The 23496-nt window shown below is 52.1% G+C and overlaps 1 protein-coding gene across 9 annotated transcripts in view; it reads left to right on the top strand.

The window, feature by feature from the left end:
- SYT6 (synaptotagmin 6) overlaps positions 1 to 21302 on the top strand; it is a 58238-nt gene extending 36936 nt beyond the window's left edge. For 6 of the 9 annotated variants that reach the window (XM_032421028.1, XM_032421049.1, XM_032421073.1 and 3 more), the window contains exons 4-7: positions 6913 to 7033; positions 11446 to 11617; positions 12814 to 12964; positions 18482 to 21302. In XM_032421028.1, the coding sequence (XP_032276919.1) occupies positions 6913 to 7033; positions 11446 to 11617; positions 12814 to 12964; positions 18482 to 18553 (516 nt within the window). In that variant the 3' untranslated portion in view covers positions 18554 to 21302. Of the gene's footprint in view, positions 1 to 6912; positions 7034 to 11445; positions 11618 to 12813; positions 12965 to 16799; positions 16869 to 18481 lie in introns of all 9 variants that reach the window. The other 3 variants (XR_004301352.1, XR_004301354.1, XM_032421035.1) reach the window with 3 other exon arrangements.
- Positions 21303 to 23496: the final 2194 nt, after the last annotated feature.

Here is a 23496-nt window from a genome sequence, read left to right on the forward strand (position 1 = left end):
ACCCCTTGGATGCACTCCCAGCAGAGAGTGGAGCCAGCCCTGGGGGCGCTGGGCGGGCAGGGTGTCAGTCTCTGCTCTCCTTCCCTGCAGCCCCATCATCCAGCAGGTCACTAGAACCTGCTGATTGAGCCTCAGAAACGCCCCGCCTTTGCTTCAAAGCATTTGTAACACTTGATCTTTCAACCCAGGGGCAATGGGGACCCCCAGTCAGACCAGGGGAGTGAGAGTAGGCAACCCAGGAGGAGGGAACAGGCAGCTGGCCTGGAAAGATGAGTGTCATCCAGAGCCATCAGTGGTAGGGACAGATGATTTCAGGCAGTGGCAAGAGTAGGGCGGAGGCGTGGAGGAACGTTTGGGGAAGTAGGGAGCCATAGGGAGGCAGGATGGTGTGGTAGCTAATACTGTGGGCTCTAGAGCCTAGTTGCCTGGGTTCATACCTCAGCTCTGCCATTTCTTAGCTGTGTGTCTTTGGGCCAGTCGCAGCCTCTCTGTACTTCAGTGTCCCCATGTGGGGAATGGGGACAGTAAGAGTGCCCCTCTTGTAGACTTCCGTGAAGATTATATGGAGCTTAGGCACTTAGGACAGGATGGTCTGTGCTAGGGCACTTGAAGCAGAATGACTGGCAAAGCCAAATCATGAAGACACTTGAATGTTACTTGATTCTTTTTTTTTTTTTTTAAGATTTTATTTATTCATTTGATAGAGAGAGACCCAGCAAGAGAGGGAACACAAGTAGGGGGAGCGGGAGAGGGAGAAGCAGGCTTCCCGCGGAGCAGGGAGTCCGATGTGGGGCTCGTTCCCAGGACCCTGGGATCATGACCTGAGCCAAAGGCAGACGCTTCATGACTGAGCCACCTGGGCGCCCCAGTGCTACGTGATTCTGTGTGATGCTCAGGCTGACTCCTGGAAGCTCAAGGAGGTGGGCTGAGGGGTTGAAGGTAGGAGCCCTGCGTGTCCCGTCTCTGAGCCACTTTTTATCTGTTGTACATATTTGCACTTCTGGATGAAGAAGAGGTTTTCCATCTACAAAACGGCTCTAAAATGGGGAGCCATTGAAGGATTTGGAGCAGGAGAACAGCCCCCTGTTTACAGCCAGGAGGATAGGTCAGAGGGGATAGGCAGGGAAGGGAGGTCAGAAAGCTCAGAGGTCCGGGCAAGCGTGGTGCGGGTCAGAGCTGAGGTTGTGCAGAAGGGAGGTGGGGAGAGGCCCCAGGGTCGGGGGGACACTCGGAAGGCAGAACAGCACGGAGGGCTAGGTGTGGTGTCTGTGAGGGGGCGCCGAAGCTGGGCTACTCTGGCTTCCCCTCTTCCCCTGCCATTCTCTCTCCACAAGCCTGCTGACGTCTCTGCTTTTCACAGGGAATAAAATGCAAACCTCTTTCAAGGCCTCTGAGATCTGGCTCTGCCTCCCTTGGCTCCCCACCCCCCTTCCCCTGCCCCATCCTGGTCCCCGCTGCCCCAAACCAGCATGTTTCCAGAGGCACTGCTCACCTCTTCTTCCTGGTGGCTAGCTGCCCCCTCCCTTGTTCAGGTCTGACCGCCTTCCCGACCACTCTGTCTAACCTGCCCCCCCCAGTATTTACTGAGCATTGACTGTGGATCAGGCCCTGGGCAAGACACGACAGGTATGATGACGAGTGAACCCAGACCCCATCTCTGCCCTCAAAGAGCCCATGATCTAAGGAGAACACAGCATTTGTCACATAATCCCCATGAGCACCAGGAAAGTTATGGTGGTGGCCTGGGCTACGGAACAGGAGGTCTGTGGTACTTTGGGGGCAGAGTGCAGAGGAAATGGCCCAGCCCCAAGTGCCGGACTCCATCTCTGACTCAGCTCTGCCCCTGATTCCAAGCCTCAGGCCTTCACAGAGGGATTGCTCACTGGATGTTTTTCTACCCACTGGAACCAAGTGTCTCTCTTCCAGGCCCCCCTGCCCTGGGGTAGCTTAACAGCACTTCCTGCCCCGTGCTTCAGAGATCCTTTTAGGTCTCCTGTGGCCTTCCTAAAAGTATAGTGGATGCTTCTCTGCTGATGATGAGAGATTCAGACAAGCCACTTAATGATTAAGAGACAAGAAGTGTTCTCTAAGAGATGGGGAAGCATGATTCTTGCTTCGCTCAGTCTGGATTCCCAAGACAGACACGGAGCATGGACGCCACTGATTGCCTACTTGGGAGGAAGAGAAGGCGGCTAGCCCTGGAGAAGAATCAAACACTTGGGGGCAGCGGGGACCGAAGGAATGAGAGCATTTGGATTTCAAGGCGAAGTTGCTAGATTCCTTGAGGCGGGCGATAGACAACAGTCAGGCATCCTTGGGCCATCTCAACTGGTGATGTTGATGGTAGGTTTTCCAGCGTGAATCCTCGGTTTGTATGGCTGGCAGGGAGGGACCTGGGGGCTAGAACGTTTAGGACGATCATCTCATTTTACAGAGATGAGAAATGAAGTGCCCAAGTTCTCGTGGCTGGTTGGAGGCTGAGGGACTGAAGCCCAAGTCTCCTGACTTGTGGTTCACTGCTTTTTCCTGGGCAGCCCACAGATAGGAATTCTCTTCTACGCTTAGGGCTCTGTGCGTGCATCGAAGAGAAGGAAATGCTGTTGCAGACAGCCTACTGGGGAACCAGCAAGAGCAATGGCATGCCGTGGACGGGACTTTCAGAATCTTACTGCCCAGACGCCTGGGCACTGCAGCCAGGGGAGAGGGCTGGTATCAGGTGGACGGGTTGCACCTAAAGGCAGACTTTTCCAGGAGCCAACACCCTGGCTGTCCCTCCCCTGGCAGCAGGTCTGCCCCCTCCAAACTCTAGCCAGGACTGAAAGCCAACTGCTCCTGGGCCCCCATCTGCCCCCTCAGCCTGCAGGTTAGCAGTCGAGAGGGCCAAGTTCGTTTCTGCCCATTTCTGGACAGCAGTGACCTCTCCATCACTGGGGAGCTCATTACCAATCACGGGCCCTAAGGCGGCCTCCCCTGACAGCCAGTGAAGATGAAAGCAATAATGTGCGGGCTGTTCTGCAGCCCCTGGTCACCCTGGTTTTATTAAAGCCAAAGTCTCAGGCATCACTAATGAGGATAAAAGGCTGGCAAGGAATATAGGATCTGGGGCTGAAACCTCCTAAGAAAGGGGGTGGGGCAGAGCAAGGATCTGGCAAGACCACTCAAGGGGGCTGAGCTGGGGCCCAGCTTTCCAGAGAGGGAGGTGGCTGCCAGGAAAAGCTGACTCTCTGTTTGCTTAGCCCCCCATCCCTCTATTTACTCAAAAGTAACCTGTTTATTTTCCTTTATCAAACAGGCCAGGCCTCTGCTGCCTGCATGTACAGGGGAACAACACCCCCCTTGATCCATTGAGCCAAGGGCAACCAACTTGTGGTCAGGCCCCGTGAGGCCCAGTCACCCACGGCAGAAGGTCCTGGGCCCAGCTGCAGGCCCCGTGACTCCTGTTTTCTCTCCGCCTGCAAGTCATGGGGGGATCTTGTCTCGTTCCCTTTCCTATGGATGGAGAAAGGAGTTCACGGTCGGGAGCAGGGACCAGGGTGGGGGTAGAGAGCCCCACCCCACGCTGTAGACTCAACACCCGCGTGCTGTCCAACTGCCACAGTCCTGTCCAAGAAAGGGCACCCCTGCAGAAAAGAAGGGGGCCCTGCTGGGTCGGTGCTCCCCTGGAGGGAGCCATCCTTGAGAGCGGTGCAGAGAGCTGCACTTGATTCCATTTACCCCGAGAGATCTCCCACACCCCGAGCCAGTCTCCTGAGTCCATAAACAAATCAACTCAGACTCCCCCAAATAAGACAGCCCTTAAAAGGGCCACTCTGCATCACAGGATGACAGTGGTAGGGAAACCAGTCCCTTCAGAGGGGCCACAGGATTCCTTCCAGGCCCGACCCTGATGGCAACATTGACGTGGAGAACCATTCCTTCCAGGGCTCTCCTGGCTAAGATATGACCATGTGTTTCTACCTGCATTCATGTAGCTCCTCTCGTGCTCGGGCCACCTCCGAAGCACGAGTAGGTGTAAAGCAAGGCCTAGCCCCAGAGGGGCCTCCAGTCACCAGATGCTGGTGGGAGGGTATGGCGGCAGCAGAAGGGGGGACTTGGTAACACCTGTGGCTCAGGGGCAGAAGGTGCTGCAGGGGTGTGGGGGAGAGATGCTCTCTGTGGCCTGGACCCTGGGTGAGGACCCCTGCAAGATGCATAAGATTGTCTATGCCAAGATAAGAGGAGGAACATTCTGGAAAAGGGACCAAAGCTACATCAGCCCTGTGGAGCAGAGGATTGGCATAGAGGAATAGAGAAAATAATCAGGTGGGGTAGTAAGACGGGACCCCATTGTTGAAGGGCCTCAATGCAAGCTAAGAAGATGGACCTTGATTCCAGAAGCCGAACAAGGGGAGCCACTGGGGCGTTCAAGCAGCAGGCTTCATCTATATAAATGGGCACCAGAGCACTCACTAGTCACGCAAGTTACTTAACTTGGGCCAGCTACTTCCCTTCACCAAACAGTCCTTTCCTCCTGTTTGCAGGGGGGATAATAAGAGCACCTAGCTTGTAGGGCTGTGGTAAGACTCACTGAGATCATTTGGCAACAGAGTTGGCATATGGCAGACACATAAGAGTGTTAGTTCTTCTCGCTGTTACTGAATCTGAAAGGTTTCTCTAACTTTGGGCAGGAATGAACCTAGGAGGGTTATGAGGGAAATAAAGCGAGCCAGGGGCCCCCTTGTACCTCAGTGCCTTGGTCAGAGATAGAACTTTCAGCCAGGTGCACCGGGGACCTGCTACATGATGGGAAGGTCACACTCCCTCAACACCATGCCACAGGGCCGTTTCCTGTGTCTCCCTCTTTGGACTAGGGGACCAGGGAGACAGGAGCCACACCTGAGGGAGATGGGGACCCTGGCACCTTCTTCTAACTGGTACACCCCACGAGACCATGTGTGTGTTGAGGGAGGGACTGTGTCCTCGCTACAGAGCACGGAGCCAAGGTCTAGAGGGGCCAGGGTCACCTTGGGGTGCTCCCTGGGTCAGCTGGAAGGTGCTCCAAGATAGAGAGTTCGAGGAGCGCTCTCCTGAGTCGAGAGCCCAGCTGCATCTCCCACCAGCTGTGTAAGCCTGGGCAGAGCTTCGAGACCTGAGTTTGAACACTGAGCTCTTGAGTCTGTGAAGTGGAGGGAATAAGGACAACGTTCCCCGCCTCACAGAGTTGATGCGCGCATAGGAGCTCGTGGGTGTGGGTCTCAGCTCCCGGCTGTGCGGCGCCACGGGGTCCCGTGTGCTGGAGGGGGTCCCGCCTCTACAGAGCGTATAGCTCTGCCCCAGCCAGACCCCCTCCTGGGGAGCTGGGGGGTTCCCCTTCTGCTACTCTGGGATTTAAAGACCAAGACTGCATCTCGAGCTAGGGCAAGGGTGGGTACCAGTTCCACCCAGAGGAGAGCCCTGGGACCACATGCTCTGGAGGGTGATGGGAGAGGCTTGGATTGTCTCCAGCTGGGGCCGGGTATCAGGTGTCTCTAGGAGTCCCCGGTCAAGGGGGGTTCTTTGTGAGGAGAGGGAACAAAAACCTTGGTGTCGCCCTTGACTGCTCTCTTTCTCACACATCGCCTCCTCAGGGAGGCCTTCCCTGGCCAGCCTGTCTAAAATTCAAACAACTAAGCCTCCCCCTATGTGCATTACACATCCTCCTGCCCTGCCTTACATTTTTCTCCTTGATACTCTGAACGGTCTTTTTATCTTTTTTTCTTGTCCTGTGCCCAAGTAAAATGTAAGCTCCGTAAGGGCAGTCGGGGCGGCGGGGGGGGTGTTGTATTTTGTTCTTTCCCATATCTCTAGCACCCAGAACAACACCTGCGCACAGCAGGTGCTCAGTGAACATTTGTTGATTGACTGAACGAATGAATGAGCCAGTGGATGGCCCCATCTGAAATCAGAGCCACTCCAAACCGTGCCCTCTTCCTCCACCCAGTGTCGGGGGTGGGGGGCACCAGGCCAGCCTCAGAGCCTGGGGGGAGGTCTGGCAGCAACAGCATCCTCCTTCATCAAGTGGGGAGCAGGGAGAGGAAGCAGTCCGGCAAAGTGCTATTTAACTTGACAGACAGACATGCTTACCCTCTTTGAAGTTTTCATCTTTCCCGTTACTGAGAAACTTCCTAGGATTCGGAGCCCCCGGGGGCAGGCGAGGTAGCAGAGTGTATAGTCCCTGCCGGGTCATATTTGAAGGATGATCACATCTGAGGGAAAAAGGACAAGGTGGATCCGAGACGTGGAGACGTGGCACAGACCTGGGATGGGGAGTGCACATCTCCTTGGTGGGCCGCATGGCCTGAGCCAGGTCACGATCCCTTGTGCTTTCGTGCCAAGGTCTGGAAGTTAGAGAGCTGGGCAGGTCTCCGGAGAGGTGGGGAAGCTGCTGGGCAGAGGGACTTGTGAGGAACAACAAGCTGGGGGCTGGAAGACCTGCCGGGAGAGAGCGCTGGATGGCCGGAGGGTGTCTTGTGCAGGACGCTGTCATGACCTCAGCGAGGCAGGGGGCTGGGGTGTGGGGTCAAGGGGACCAGTGGCCAAGAAGGGCGAGCTGGAGGGGAATGGGGCTGGGCCACTCCGGGGCTGCTGGTCTCGAGTCTACAGCCAAGGGGCACATGGAGGGCAGGGCAGGACACAGCAGGATGGCAAGGACCGGGACCAGCACCTGAGCAGAGTTGAGAAGGAACAATGCACGGGGCAGATTCTACTGAAGAGGCAATATCGTTATCATTGTCTTTTATTCCCAGGTACTCCCAGCATGGAGGCCAGACCCTCGGGTCCAAAAGACGTGGTACTCTGCCTCAAAGAGCCTTCTCCTGGGCCCCAGAGTGGCCCGCGGCAGTGGCCCTGGGAGCCGTGTGCCTCTCATCTGCCCTCTTGTCTGCTTCTTTGCAGGAAAGCGTGGATCTGGGAGAGATCATGTTCTCCTTGTGCTACCTGCCCACAGCGGGCCGGCTCACCCTCACAGTGATCAAATGTCGGAACCTCAAGGCAATGGACATCACGGGCTACTCAGGTACCTCTCCTCCCCAAGTGGCCTGCCAGCCACCCAGACGTTAGCACCTGGAAAGATGCTTAGAGAGAAGGGGGAAGAACTGTCAGTACTCTTAGAAGAGGAGCACCAGCTCTGGATGCCAATCCCAGTTCTGTCCCTTCCTCGCTGTGCAATGCTTTGATTTCCGAATCTGAAAAAAATAACTTATGCAGGTTGCTTTAAGGGATAAATGAGTTCATTCGTGTAGGTGCTTAGAGTTGTGCCAGACACATAATATACGCTCAGTAGACGTTAGCTCCACCTATCATTTTCCCTCAAAGGAGAGAGAGAATAAGAAGTAAAGACCTAGGAGAAAAAAAAAATAAGGAAAATCTTTCTAGTTATACGAGGCCCCAGGACTTTCAAGGGTTTTGTCAAGTTTGAGTGTGTAAATGTTTGTAGGTCAGCACAGCCCCACGCAGCCCTGCAGACCTAGTCAAAGGGGCAAAGCCGCTGCAAAACCAAGTGTATTTGTATTTTGAGTTTTTCCTGCAGGGCTCCCGGCCCCAGCCTCAGCACCAGGATTGCTCTTAGGTACAGAAACAGTCCTGTTCTAGCAACTGAGCCCAGGCTTGCTTGGGGGCCGCTGCTGAGACGGATCCTTTTCCATGATTCTGCAAGTCGTTGTCAGAGAAGGTATTTGAGTTTTGATACAACAGAGGCTTAGCTTGAGTCCCAGGAGCTTCCTTCCCCCTGTCGGCTCACATTAGCCCGAGAAGAGAAATGGGGTGAAGTGTCCCGAAGAGCAGAGGCGCAGAGCAGCCTGGCTGCACTCAGAGTTGCAAATGTAGGAAAAGGCTTGTTTCCCTGGACCCATCACCCAAGAGGCTCTTCTGAGGAATCAGATTTCCAGTGTAAAACCACTCCAGAGGTGCCAATTTTTCCTTTTATTCATTATTTATTTGCCTGGAAAACTCCTTAGTATCGTCACAGTTGCCATAAAAGGGGATTGGGTCCAGTTGCAAACCTCCAGGCCCAGGTGCAACTTGGTGTGGTTGGAAGGACATGAGGTATTAGACCTTGAAAAATGAGGTTTCGGGGAAGGTGGTTGGAAAACGCTGAAGCAACGTGTATTTGTTGCCACTTTGACCCCCTGGGAGCCTCTGCTCCCAGCCCCCACTGTCTCTGTGCAGCATTCACGTCTTCCAGGCCAAACGCTCCCCAGGATAGCGCCCACCCTAATGCCTCTCCTTCTACTGAAGCCCTTCGGGGAGGGCGTGGTGGGAGAGCTTGAAGAGCCTCTTCCGACATGTGCAGAGCTCTCAGGCCCCAGCAAGTCGGCTTCCTCCAAAACTACAGCCAATGTAGATTCCATTTTAATATCAAAATAAGTGCATGCTGAGGAGAGAAATTCACTGAGGACTCTCAAGGCTGCTGAGGGAAATAGGATTTTGCTGCCTAAGTCCCCACACTATCTTCTCTGGTGTAATTAAATTGATGTGCTAGAGAGAGCTTATGGCGAAGCCACTGAGGTAACCATAAGGGCCGTTCCACATCAGAGGGTTGGGGGGAGAGATTTTTCTCACGCTAAATTCTAATCTCCCTCTTGCAATTGACCCTCTTTTCTACCTGGGTTTGGAATCTGCTATTAAATTGCAGCTTGATTCTGACAATTCAGGGGTCCTCTTTTTGTTAGGGATTTCTGTCTGTTTGGTTCACAGATGTAAGCAAGTGTCTGGAACAGTGCATACAACACAATGGGCATTGAATAAATATGTTTTGAATGAATGAATGAGGGATAGCACGAGGAGCCTTGTCAGAGGGTGAAACAGTGTGGGCATGCATGCCAGGGGCCTCTCAAACTAGATCTCCTGTTTTTGAGGATGAGTTTCATGTTGCCTTCGGCCCAGACTGCTTGGATATTGGGCTAAAGCAGGGAGTGAATGGAGCTTATTGCCTGTTCTTGATTTCTATGACATTGACCGCCAAACCTGAGGGTCTTCCTAGTCTCCTCGATTTAACTAGTCATGAATCAATTCCCTAAGCCCATCTACTGGAATGATGACAATGAAAATAACACAAAATAATAATAAGGATCAGGACACCACAAAAGGGTGGTGAGTAAAAGCACCCATCTCCTCCACAGCTGGTCTGTACTGATTTGAGTCTAGTGGTTTAAAGTGTAAACTTGGGAGTCAGACAGACCTAGGTTCAAATCTGAATCTCTCTAGCCTCCATCTCCCTATCCAAGAAAGGGGATGACGATGATAGATATTTTATAGCATTGGTGGGAAGCTTAAAAGACACAAGGTACATAAATCTCAGCACAGTGCTTGGCACATACTGAATGCTGAACTATGATGGTTCCCATGACTGTGGGGCTGAAATGCCAGGCTTTGCCCTCCCTCCCTCAGCTGCACTGAACATCATAGGTGGTGAGAGAGCAAACACCCTCCAAGGTCTTATAGAGCCAGCATTCCACTGGAAGCCACACATTTTTTGCCCCCAGAGAATCCTAAGGAACAGTCATCTCTCTGCTTAGCCTCTTGGACAATCACGAGACTGATGGTTTCTTCAAGGGAGCTACACCCACTGAGTTTTATAAATGGATATGCCTCGTAGGAGTGAACAGAGTTGGAGAAGGAAGCTGAGAATCTCCCAGTCGGTAATAAGGCATCTGCCTAGTGGCCTCCGGGACAGGTGGCTCTGCCATATTTTTCCAAGCCTGGTGGCATGGGACTCTGCTGGGCTGTGGGAGCACATGGAAATGGGCATGGCAGGTGTTGGGGCAGCACTCAAGCAGCCTCAAGCCTGAAGACACTTTCCAAGGCCGTGTCCTCCTTATGGAGTGTAGACGTTGTCATGTTAGTGATGGGTCTTGGAGCAAGCTTGCCCCACCTGACTGCTCGGGCCGGAACCCTGCCCTGGGTATATCCATAGAGAATGGAGCCCACCGACACCCGAAAGCTGTCTCACAGAGGTTCTAGAACTCTAGACTAGAGTTCTAGGAAGGACTCCGCCTTCCTTTTTACTGAAAACACCCACGAGAGAGGAACCTTCCAAGTGGGTCGTTGGAGACAGCAGGTTGATTAAGCACCTGCTCTTTAATCATGGTCTCCCCTGCTCCCTCGTAAACGCAAGTGCCCCCATGGTTAAAGCATAGCTGCCCTGTCACATTAGTTAGTCGGCAGCTCCTTTGGGTGTCTACAGCAATGCCTTCGAGGCTAGGCATTTCCGATCACATGCCGTAGTTCTCTCTAGCTTCCCCATAGCTGGGTGTCTCAGCTACCACCTGATCGATGCCCAGGGAGCGTGAGGGCCTGGCGGGTGCTCAGGTGCCCAGGACATAGAACTGCATGCCTAGGCCTCGGGGTGCTGGGCAGCGGCCGCTCGGCCCACACCTCCTGATGGCTTCCTGGGAACCCTGGCTTCTGGGCAAGAAGTTGTCTCAGCACATCAGTGTCTCAAAAGCTGTTATTACCTCTGAGGCGCCCTCCCATTTCTGGAGCTGAGCAGCGTAAATAACAATTACAATGGTGCCTAAGACACCTGGGCTATGAGATACAATAGGTGTCACTTCCCTCGGATGAGTGGAAAATTTCAGGGTAGAAGGATGACCACGAAATACCTATTCAGAAAACTAAAGAAGAGACAGGGATGGGAGACACGTGGAGGTTCAGTAAAAAGATACCTCCTCTGGGGATGGAAAGGATCCAAGATCCCACTGAGCAATGAAATGTCACCGGGCTGTCCCGAATCTCAGGAAGCCGCCTTCTCACGGCCCCCAGCACAGCTCTGTCCACCTCCTCTGCCCAGAAGTGGACAGGAAACGGCTTCCAGGGAAGCAGAGAGCAGGGCCCTTCTTGATGCCAGCTGGAAATGAGCTTGCTGGGACAATGAGACCCATAATCCTGTTGTCAGGTGGGGAGGACACCAACAGTGTTGTGATTGTCGCTGTTCATTTACTCACATGCTGCTTCACCTCGGGTGTCATCAACTTCTATTTTTACCCCCCTTATCCTTTGGTTAATAATGCTGACAAACCCCCAGAGGAAAGGACTCCAAGCAGGTGAAAGGAAGGGTGACTTGTTCAGCCTCACCACTCTCTGGAGCCAGCCGGCCATTGCCGAGTGGGGATATAGAGCCGTGAACCGCATACCCGCGGGCAGGTGTCCTGTCTGATTTGAGGCCAGCTTCCCCATTAGTGAAAGTCCATTAGGCACTCTCCTAATAATCCTGAGGTCGCTATAGACTCTGTGTTTTATTAAGCACGAAGTGTCCTCAGAGACAGGTGTGCTACATAAATACAAGGTGGTTTAATTATCTTAACAACCCACTGATACCATCTGATGAGCAACAGTAGGTCTGTGGCTTCCGTCCCTCTGCTGCAAATGATGTTCCAGGACATCTGGTTAACACGCTCCCTTCCCTTCCCGTCACCCCCACTGGCGCAGATCCATATGTCAAAGTGTCCCTGATTTGTGACGGACGGAGACTGAAGAAGAAGAAGACAACCATAAAGAAGAACACTCTTAATCCTGTCTACAATGAAGCCATCATCTTTGATATTCCCCCAGAGAACATGGATCAAGTCAGCCTGCTCATCTCGGTTATGGATTATGATCGGTAGGTGCGGGTCCCAGAGGGCCACGGTTCCCTGCCTCTCACCCCCATGCCAATGCAGTACAGGGTTTCCTGGCCTTGGGCCTTGTGGTTTGGGGCTCAGGAGCCCATTGGCCTCAAATGTGGCTCTACCCAAGAAGGGTGCAGAAGTTTGAGGAAGAGCATGGATACCCTTGAGCAGAAGCTCAAGCTTTGCTTCCCAGCGGGCCCATTTCTGTCAGGGCCTCATCCACCCATCAGTTTCTCTGAATTCACCCCTGCTGGTTCCTGTTCCTCCATCTGGCACCAAGTCCGATCACCTGGCCTCTCCATTTCTGATGCTGCTACCATTCCCACTGAGGGATGGCTGTGCAGCCTCCCAGCTGACCCAAGCCAGCCAACGCACGAGAGGCACGCCTTCCTAAAAGACCACTTTCTTCTGGGACCTGTCCTCTCCCAAGAACCATCAGTGGTTCCTGTTAATCCAGGCCCTTCCCCTGGTTTCTCAAGGCCTTCCAGAATCTGGACCCTGCATAATCATCCAACTTAATTTCCCCTTCCTTGCATGGATTTCTTCTCTTCCACTTACCCAAATCCTCTCTTCCATCAAGGCTGGCTCAAAAACGTTTTCCAATGCCCCCCCCCCCCACCCCCAGCCACCATGACTCCTTCTATCCAGTTGTCACTCCAGCTGAAGGAGAAACAAACAAACATGCAGTAAAGCCCCTATCCAGGATTTTTAGCACAAGTTCTCGGGCATAGTAGGTGCTCACTGAACATATTTGGGTGATGACTGATGTTCTTGCTGAGTGAATAAATCACATTCTAGCTGTTGGGAGTGTGGAGAAATGGTGCTTAGAGCAGGGTGATTTATTTCCAAATGCTGATGTCTCGAGCGAGGGTGTGATGTGCTAGCTGAGTCAAAGAAGGGTAAAGACTGAAACTCTCCCTTTGCCCAAAGTCAGGCCATCTGCCCACCATTTCCTGAGATTCCAAAGTGGTTTATAATCTTTTTCTCATCTGTCTGAGTCCATGTCCACCCAAGGAGGCTGGGCAAAGTTTCACTGTCACTGGCACTCTGAGGCCCTGCCAAGCATCTCTTTTCAGAGCTCAGCATTCTGAGTTAGACCTGCCGGGCAGAATCCCAGACTCCAGGACCCTTCCCCTTCTGACAGCATGTCTGGTCAGTAGCAGCTCTGGGCCCTTCGTTTCTCCCCCAGAGTGGGCCACAATGAGATCATAGGAGTCTGCCGCGTGGGGATCAACGCTGAAGGCCTGGGCCGGGACCACTGGAACGAGATGCTGGCGTACCCACGGAAGCCCATCGCACACTGGCACTCCTTGGTGGAGGTAAAGAAATCCTTCAAAGAGGTGGGTGAGGTCGTGCTCGGCCCTTGGCATGTTTGCTGCATGGCCGCTCGGGCTGGAGAATGGCAGTCGGCAGCTGTGTGACCTCACCTGCGTGGGTCCTTTCCGGGGTGCGTGGGGGCTCCATGCTTCTCGCCCAGTGTGTAAGCAGCAGGAGGGAGATGGAGGAGGACAGGGGGAAGCTGCCTGACAGAAAGCCTCGGATGTCGAGCATATTGAAAGCGACACTGAGTTCTAAATGGAAAATTAAAACTCGGAGGAAGCCTGCCCAGCGTCTCCATGGTGCCAGGCCCGGAATGCTTTCAGAGAGCTCCCCCCACCCCCGGGCCAAGTTGGTCCTCGGGGAGAAAGCCCCAAGAGGGTGAGATCAGAACTTGGCAAGAAATTCTACCCCTGTCGCATCACTATGTTCCCTGAGGCTCTAGCCAGGCAGTCCCAAGGCAGTCTTCACGGGCTCCATGCAGGTGGCCAGACACAAGACGCTGCAGCCATGAATGCTGCTTCTCCCATTGCTGGAGAGAGAATGGCTTCGAGGTATCACGCTCTCTGACAGGATCCCAACAGAGACATAACACATGGAGCACTGCCGAGGAGGCCTGAGGCTTGGGCTCCAATCTGGGCCCCTTCGGACTTGCTGTATAATCTTGGGCCAGTCATTTCTCTCAACGGCAAAGAAAATGTCCCTTCCAGTGATACTGACAGTCAGGTCCCCTCCACCAAACTCCACCAACGTGAGATCCTTCAAATTATCATCCTGGTGGCTCCCAGGCCTGCTTTTTCTCCAAGGGGCTGGGATGTGGGGTAGCCAGGCAAGCTTGAAACCTCATTTTGAGGCTCTCATACCCCAATCCAGATCCTAAAAAGCCAGGTGGTTGTTTGTTCATCCTAGGCTTCAAGCCTAGGAAGTCTAGAGTCTAAAATTGGAAAATCTACTAATAAAAAATAAATAAATAAAGCTTTCATCCTTACGCCACATGGTCCCTCAGCTTAAAAGCAGTCACCTTAAAAACAGAGTACCGTTGACCTTTGAACAACACAGTCCAAATTGTGTGGGTCCGCTTGTGTGTGGATTTTTGTTTTTAAATAAATACAGCACAGCACTGTAAATGTATTTTCTCTCCCTTATGACTTCCTTATAACATTTTCTTTTCTCTCGCTTTATTGTAAGAATGCAGTATAGAATTCCTATAACATACAAAATATGTGTTCATTGACTGTTTATGTTATCGGTAAGGCTTCCGGTCAACAGTAGGTGATTAGTAGTTAAGTTTTGGGAGAGTCAAAGTCATATCGGATCTTTGTGCCCCTAATCCCAATGTTGTTCAAGGGTCAACTGTAATCCCTTCTTCGGGCTCTGGGACACAGGAAAGATGTGGGCAACAATGCCAGAGGACCTGTCAGCTCTCCCTTCTCTTCTTGGTGTGGCCAGGCCTGTTTCTCCCCGCTTCCAGCACTGTGAGGTGTCTTAGGAGAGACTGAGGGCTGTGGGGGAGAGAGGGTTCCGGGAGCCAGGCTAATTGATTTACCTACTGAGGTGGGCATGCCTTCGAGGCCAAGCATGAGAAGTAAGGCATAGACATAAAGTTCCTGTTCATCGGAAGCCTCCTGTTTCTATCTTGTGGTTGCCTTGATTTTACCACAGCTGTGAAGCTTGAATGACGGTCCCTCAGCTCTCTGGCTCCCTTCCCCCAGGGGAGCCTCTGCCCCCTCTTATGCAGAAAGCTCTCTCTGCAGGGTGTGGGTGAGGTACCCACAACCAGCCTCTGCCTCCACAGGAGGCAGCTCCTGGACGCATCCTGAGGATGACCTGGGGACCACACCTGGTACCTCACTGAATGCAGGCTTGATTCAACCAAGGGAGGGTGCCACACCCCCTCCCCCCTCTTAAATCCCTCGGAGATATTTAAGAGTAGAATAAGCAAGCATACTAAAATGTTCAGGATGGTTTAGGGGCAGGGACATGTAAGATAAGTGGCCCCGATGGGCTACAAGGCTTCAGGCAACTCACTGCCCCCTCTGGTCTCGTTTCCTGGTTGGCAAATGAGGGGGTCGGCTCCGTCATCTCTGCTTTTCTAGGAAACTCTGACCCTAAATGATGACGGGTGGAGCCAGTGAGCCCTCATGTGTTACCAGCTCAGGGAGATAACCCTCCCCATGTAAGTGGGCCACTCTGTCCACACAAACTGAAGCCACCGGCCAGGGGCGGCTGGAGTTGGGGGTGGGTGCGGGGAGCACAGAGGTGCCAGCACTCGGTTCCAGAATCACTCCGTGATGAATACAACCTAATTAAGCTAAATAATTGATTTCGAGTCCTATTCCTTTGAAAACTCTGACTCACTGGTCCAGACTACAAAAGAAAGAAAGATAAAGTAGAATCAAGCCCTTGAAAATGAATATTTGATGAGACAGTAAAGGGAAAGTAACAGTATATGGAAAACGAAAAGAGAATAAATTGATTCATGTCCTTTGGGTTTACTTTTTTCTTGACCTCGCACACCAAGCTCCCGAGCCTGCCCCTCCCCCTCTCATTATGCTACCATTTTCTGCCCAGCTGACCATTTTTCTGTATGAAGAAGCTGAAAATGACATTCATCTTGGCAACCTAGGATTTCACCTACACTTTTAGCACCCACAGTTTAAGTATCTTCATAAAACTGCATCTAAAAACCTACCAGGCAGATACAAAGTAAACCCTCTGTGGGCTCAAGTGATGGATTGCACTCGAACATCTATCACCTCAATCACCCTTAGAGCTCCCATCTTGCCTCCTCGCTTTTGTTCTGGACATCGAGCAAGAACCTTGCTCCTAGAACTTATTTCCCCCATTTGTATCCTACATAAAGAAATCTCACTCTCCCGCTCCCGGGAAGATAAACGGCATCGCATCTATAAAGCACTCTCTATGTAAGTTGTACCTTTCTTCGAGGAGTTTCGAGTGCTGTGATCATTTCTTTTTTATTAATGAGAACAGAGGGCACCCTACTTGCTCGCTTGTTTGGGGTTTTAAAATAAGGTTGAGGGGAACAAATGAACTGAAAAGGTATTTTTCCCTGCTGGGATGTTTTCGCGAGTAGAAACTGATCAAGCCCCAGCGAGCATCCTTCCCGGCAGCAGCGGCAGTGGTCCCCTTCCCTCTGAGCACCCCTGCCCGGGGCCGCCTGTCATTGCTGTCACCCACCCAGAGCCGAGGCCGACCAGCAGCCTTCTCCAAAGGCGTTCTATCAGGAAGGGCCAAGTGGAGATCAGCTTCCAGAGATTTCAGATCTCTGTTTGAGCGTGACCCATCGCAGAAAAACAGAAGGTCTTACTGGAACACAGACATCCTGGAACAATCACCTTCCCGGGTGCCGGGGAGGGCCAGTCTTTGGGATTTCAGAGCCACCATGATAAGCCTGCTGGAATCAGTCACCATCCCATTGTCCACGAAACCCCTTTCCCTCCTCTGTTTATCTTCACAGAAACAATCAGGGGCTGCCAGGGAAGCCAGTGTGCCTTCCTCATGTGTCCTGGATTAGCAATTACGCTCCACGTGACTTGGGCTATTATATAAAGAAGAGAAAGGTACTCTGTGTGGCCATCTCACTTTTTCTCCTCCGCACTGGCCTATCAGTCAGATTGTTTAAGTGGCATGCTTACCCAGGGGAGAAGCCAGTAATTACATGTACCTTTCACCAACACTACAGGCTGGCGCAGAAAAAGTGGAATCCCTAAAACAAAGGTGTGTTGAATGAGAACATTGGTGATCATCTTGTGTCACCTTCCGGTTAAGAAGCACTTGAGTCAGAAGTCACAGTGGGCTCAACAACCAGGCACTTATTTATTTAAAATATTTCACCAGGGAAACCCTCGGTTGTGATTTCATTCACGTGGACGCTGCACGCAGAGAGACTGCCACCTGGAGTTAGGAGTAAGTACCCGGTGTGGACCCGAAGAGGTTAGGCTTCCTCTTACACTGTGTGTCTCCTTCTCCCCTTGCCGTGGCCGGATGCTAAGGTGGCAGCAGGATGGAGCAGAAGGAGCAGTGAGTTGGGAGTTAGGAGACCTGGTTTCACATCCTGGCTCTGCCCCTAACCAGCTGTGTCTTGACTTCTCTGTGTCTTGGTTTTGTTATGGGCAAGAACTAGAGAGTTGACTGGACGATGCCCTGGGCCTGCCCCCAGGTCCAGCATGCTGAGATTGCTCGGGCCCAGGGCACATACTGGTGGTCATCCATACCTGGTGGTCCAGCGTTGGGTTCGTTGTAAAGATCTGCCGGTGGGCCTGCACAGGGACACTAAGGGACTGAGCCCGGGGAAGTTGACAGGGGCTTTCTGTAGAAGCGGGAGTGTGGAAATGTTCCACAGGTCTGGGTCTCTCCTCAGCACTGTGGGTTTCCAGGAGGAAACGCTGGCTGACGAATGGTCTACTCCTTAGGTGGTTCAGCTCTGTCTAGAAATGGCTGTGTTGTGGGGAGCATGGCATCCTTCCCCCTCCCGCCCCCATTCGTGCACAAATGCATAGGGCAGCTTCTACTCGGCCCATCATTCCATAATGGAGACCCCCGGAGCTCAGGGGGCGCAGAGGAGGCTGTACTTTGGTTCAGAAAGGCCACCTTGACCACCTCCCTGACTCCCTCCAGAGCCCTGGCCCACGGATACCTGGGAGAGGTTTGGGTCTCCTCAGCTCCCAAGAAGGATGGAGTGAGCAGTGGACAATGTCTCACTTTGAAGTTACACGGCTCCAAGACGGGTCAAGAATATTCCCGGGGTCAGATCTTTGTCCAGAACACAGTGCTCCAGCATGACTGGCTTTTCAATCTAAGGAAGGGGCGAATGGCTCAGGTGTGGGTGCCCATCCATCCTCAGCCCTCTCCTTTGCTCCATTATGCCTCATTGCAACACCCACCTCGACAGAAGGGTCAGGGTGGGGCTGACGGGAGGACCTGTGAGGTGGGAGAAGGCAGGGGATGCTCCGGAAAGGGGAAGGGGCTGCCTGCCTCACACCCCCACCTCCTCACAAGGTGGGCATGAATGCCCCCACGAAGCATTAAGCCTGAGAAAGAGAGCCGGATGCTAAAGCAGTATCAGGTTTGTTAGCTGTACTAACAGCTCCCAGACAATTGCTAATAATTCATGATCGTGGGTTCTTGGCAATAAGGGCACATTCTGTAGACTGCCTCTTTCCCTGCTAACATAAGCCGATTTTCAGTGTGAAAAATGGCTTGAAGCACTCAGAAATGGTCCAGTCATAGCACCTCATTAACACACACACACAGACACACACACACGCCGCACATAGTGGAGAAAGCTTTCATTATCTCTGCAGTAGGTCTTTTTTTTTTTTTTTTTTTTTAAATCAGGTGTTCCAAACTAGAAGCTCTACAGCTCTTTTCCTTCTGTTTTTGCATGGCTGACAGCAAAATTCAAGTGAGCTTATGAAAAGCCGGGAAAGGTGAATTCAGTGCATGGGCCGGAGAAGTTCTGAAAGTTGAAATGCAAGTCCCCTTGGCCATTGATAACCCCCCTTCTCCCCTCTCCGCAGTGGCAGGGCCGGGCTGCCAGCTTTGACAGCGAGAGCTCGTGCCCGTCTCCGAAACCACCTCCCACACCATGAGCCGCGCGGCCGGGCGACATCAACGGGACTCAGCGACGTTCTTTTTGCACTCGTCCCACCGTCCAAACAGTGTTGCGCAGGGGCAGCGGCGGCCGTAGCACGAGTCTTAACCGCTCCTGTGTAGGTCAAGGCCAAGACCCTTGTCGTGTGGCCAGACCTGTCTTAGTCTTTCTTGTCTCCCAAGGTGATGTTTTCTGTGGTTTTCACTTTTTATGGATCGGCTGCCAAGAAGAGAAGGGGGGAAAAGTAGGAGAGAAAGAAGAGTGGAGAGCCCAGAAGCTGGTTCATATAAAATACAATGTAAAATAGTTGTCTTTCCCGGGGGAGGTGGTTTGAGTTCCTGCAGTGTTGTGTCTCCACCAAGCTCCACAAGCCTGTAGAAGAAGGACATGGGATGGAGCCACGGCTGCGTCTGCAGTGGCCTGCAGAAAGATGCAAATCGGGCCAAGAGCCTTTACAAGGCTCGCTGTGACCCTCGGAAGCTCTTCGCCGCTGTGACACAGACCGAAGTGTAGGCTCCTGGTCCTACGGTGAAATCACGAGTGCTCCGAGGTATCCTCGCACCTTCCGCAGGTCGTGCAGGGCTCCTCCCCGCCCCCCTTTCCTTGTTGACTTTCCTCATCATCTGAAAATGTCTTGATTCCTCGTGGGAACTTAGTCCCTTTCTTTAGGAATGATTCTGCTGAAACTAAACATGCTGTATGTTTTCTGGCACACCACAGTTAATGACCACATTTGTTTGAATACGGGATCTTTGTTCTCAAAAATAACCTTCGTTGTAAAGAAGAGAAGGCACACGTGTTCCAGAATGACTTTGGTGTTATGCGTAGCTTTATTAATTCCATGAAGTATCAAGCAACTGTTGAAAATGCCTAAATAGGTCAAAGAAACACCTAGATAAAATGGTCTTTGGGGAATGGGGAGTTTTAATCCAAGTCATAGCTGGAATCCATCTTTCTGTGACGAGAATCTTCTTGATTGAAGCAAAGTCGGCTTAAGCCTATTTCAGCCCCCCTGACTCTGGGACAATATTCATCTTAAACTTTAGTTCTATAGATTACTAAGTACTTCAGTGTTTGTTTCAGTGGTAGTGAAGGTTTTTTGGGTTTTTTTCCCTTTAGATCTCTACCTTAGGCCAAATTCAGTTTAGGAAAAAAAACATGTTTCAACTCTTCTGTATTGTAATAGTATGTTTCTGTTGAGTTCATATTGGTCTTCCCACCAACCACCTATAACTCAGTTGATTTGCTCAATCTCAGTCTGTATCCCCCTGGTAAATTCGTGGAGGTGAGTTTCTACTTTATCTGTGACTACACAGTGCCAACTTCCAGAGTTGTGTGTGTGACTTGCAAGAGGCAAGTCTGCTGAAGAACACCTTCTTCCACCAATGGAAGGTCAAGAAGGGAAAAGCTATTCACACACCTTGTGTCTTACTCTTTATATATGTCACATGCTTCAGGAGCAGAAACTCAATAAAGTAACCCTCACCTTAAGCCAAGTTATCAGGTTTCTCTGCTGATATAACTTTAGGCAGTGTCTTCTACCCAAAGTTCAGATGGGCATGAGGATGACCAGGATATTGTGGCCAGAGGTGTTTTCAGCTTAGAAAAGTAAGGGCAGATAAACCAAACTCCACTCGGTACTGAGCCTTAGGCTAGGAGCTAATGTGTCATTGGTATAAAGATAAGAGTTCTCTCCAAATGTCTTACGATTGATAGGCCATCCTAGTCGGGCAGTACTGCAGCTGGATATTCTTTTGAGAGTGAGGGAAAAAACCCAAAGTCATGGCAAGACTCAGAGCAGGCCATCAACTTCATTCTGTCTCTTGTCTCTAGACTGACCCCATCAACAACACAGCCAACTCGATCACTGAGCAGATGTTGTGGGTCCTGCAACTAGGACGGGGACAGTTGAGTTTTCTGGGTCATGAGCAGCCCAGAAATGAGTGTGAGAGGGCATTTCCAGAAGGGATCTCAAAACGCATATCCAGCTGCCATCTTCATACCCCTAGACACATGAGGATGACCACTCGACTCTTTTGGAGGAGGGAGTATGATCGGTGTGAATCATGGAATAGTTACTGCTCTCAGACATTCCTTTTATGTCCAAGCAGCTAACACACAGAGTGAACCTCCCAGTGGTTTTGGGAAATCATTTCCTGAGCAGATTATGGTCAGCCCCACACCACCTACCCAACTGCCACCGCTCCCATTACAGCAGTCTTGGTAAATTTCTACAGGCTGGGAAGCCTACCCCAGGGAGGCTCTCGGCTCCAGGAACCCCACCCCCAGTGTCTTCTGGGGGGACTAGTCCTCAACCCAAAGCATGAATGAACCTGAATGTCTGCCAACTTCATTATCTAGCCCAATACCTCTTCCTCGAAGATGAGAATAAAATGAATTACAAATTTCAGAATAAAATGAAATACAAAGTCGATTCATTTGTTAGCTTCTCTGCCATGAGAAACCTTTCTTGGGTTGGTGTTTTGAGCTTTGCTGAAGTCATGATAACCTGGGCCTTTTGCATATTGATGTTTTTTAAAAAATGCAAAGTTCCGTTCTTTATTTAGCAGTTTTTCTGGCTGAAAAAGGCCGCCCCCTTCCTTCGCATACTCAGGATATTAATTAATTGCAACATCATTTAAAAAATTGTTGTTAATTACCGCTTCATGTCTCCCACCCCTGTCACAGCCTGGAGTTTTTATTCAATTAAATCTCTGTCTCTTGCCCATTTCTCTCGTCATCGTATGTTCCCAAGGTTTAGCCGTCCGCATACACACAGGACACCACACACCTTTCATCTTTAAGCTTTGTTTCACATAGATAGCCACTTCCCTTCCATCGAAGGTACAGCGGAAGGGCTTGTTTGTTTTTAGTTCTGCCCAAGGAATACCTGCATACCCCATAAAGCTGAAATCCACCTGCGTTTTGTCAGGCTTATGGCTCACAGAGCATTTGGTGCGTGGGGCTGTGCTGTTTCCTCAGCTGCTCAGCGCAACGAGCGGCCCCTCCAGATGCCCAGGCTTCTCTAGGGAAGCGGGTTGCACACTCATAGCTGGAAAGTGCAACACTTTCGCCCACCAGGGGAGGAATCCTGCTAACTCTCATAAAACACCACTTGGCCGAGTGAGGAGAAAATCCTACCGCAGACTCGAACATTTAAAAAGAACATCTGACTTAATAGAATATCCTCTGTGCTCACCCCCAGCTTTTAATTTAGGAAGCAGCCCATAGAGAGGAGAGTGGAAGGTACCGTCCGCTCTTGCGCATCTGCATCTAAATTACTGGCACTCCACAGTGAGATGCCACCGAGGGAGCTGAACTGCTGAGGGAAGCACTCTGCTTCCCAAACACACAGCCTCCCCTGGCTTCTGCCTGCCATCGGGTCACGCATCAGCAGGCGGGGCCCGGTGATGCGGCTGGTATCTAGAGCGGATCAAGTGACAGGGTAAATGTGTCTGGCTGGCGGGCTGGGTTAGGCAGCCTAACAACCTTCGGACTTCAGTGGCTGAGAACAACAAAGGCTTCCTTCTCATTCGTGCTCGTGCCCGTCACAGGTCAGCAAGGGGGAACTCTGCTCATCAGATTTAGTGGGGGGGGGGGGGGGGGGGGGGGGGTGGGACTCAGGATGACAAGAACAGGCAACATCCCAAACATGGCTCGTTGCCACGCCCGAGGGAAACAAGCGCTCTGAAGCCTCTCCTATTGGCCTCAACACTGTGGTCCAGGGGAGACACATGTCCCTTTCCTTCCCAGTTCATTGCCCACCACTACTCATGTGGCCTCCCAGAACACAGGGGTTCAAGCGCCCAGGGGACGAAGGACTGGAAATCACTGGTTAGCACTTGGGGTGACCACAGCGAAGTGAGCAGCCCCGTGGAGGGTGACAGCTACTGACCAGCTGATTCAGAGAAACAAAGAAAAGCTACAGTCCATTCACTGGTGCATGAACTCAAGGACTAGATTGAGCCTCATGACTGGGCCAGCCTCGGACTTGAACATTGCCCACAAAAAGCTTTAGTCTAGTAAATTGGCAACGTAAGGAACTATAGTCCGAGGTAGAAAGTGGTGAGTGCAGGACAGGAGGTGAAATAGAAAGCTCCAGAAGCCCAAGAAAGCATATCACTGCAGGGCAGAATGACAGCTTCAGGAGGGAGGGGGCATCTGCTCCAGAGCTTTTAAGGATGGGTAGGAGTCGGAGTGGGGAAGTCGTGAGGAGGGGGCACATTCCGGGCTGAGGGGTCCATACACCACACCACCAGGCTGCAGACCTGGCCCCTGCCTCGTTCTTGCCGACTGCCTCCGCGAGATGGGCCTGCTGCCCCTCCTCCCTCCACTGCTGGCTTGCCTTCTGCTCCCAGGCGGGCTCATCCCCCCGACCTGCAAGATCTGCCTGACTTTGGGACTCTATCTAGCTGCCACACCTCATCCACTCACCCAGCCTCCCCTCCTCAGGCTGTTTTGCAGCCACCGGCCACTCGGGACTTCGTGATTTGTCCCGTGTCCTGCTCCTCTTTGCAGCGAGCCCCATCCAGATGTCTGATGCCCTCGGGCGGGGAACAGGCCTGGCCTCCCCGCAATGGCTTTCCTCTGGCTGGTTCACAGCGGCACTCCCAGCACGGCTGTGGCAAGCCCACCAGCAGAGATGGGAGGCCAAGAGGCTGGCAGGCAGTTGCAGCCGTTCACCCAGGAACGGGTGGAGGGCTGATCTAGGCAGAGGTCCCACACAGGGAAAGGAGGGCACCTGTACAGGACATGGTGGACACAGATGGACCACACAGCGGGACTGGCGACTGAACAGATCTGGAAGGCAGGGAGAAGGCAGGGAGACTCAAGAGTGTTGAATGTTCTCACCCTTGAGGCACCAGAAAAATGATGGAGCCTTCCATAGAAACCGGAGACTCAACAGATCGAGTCTGTTTGGGCTCAACGATGAGTCCGGTT

The sequence above is a fragment of the Phoca vitulina genome, unplaced genomic scaffold, assembly GCF_004348235.1.
Source record: "Phoca vitulina isolate PV1807 unplaced genomic scaffold, GSC_HSeal_1.0 scaffold2, whole genome shotgun sequence".
NCBI lineage: Eukaryota > Metazoa > Chordata > Mammalia > Carnivora > Phocidae > Phoca > Phoca vitulina.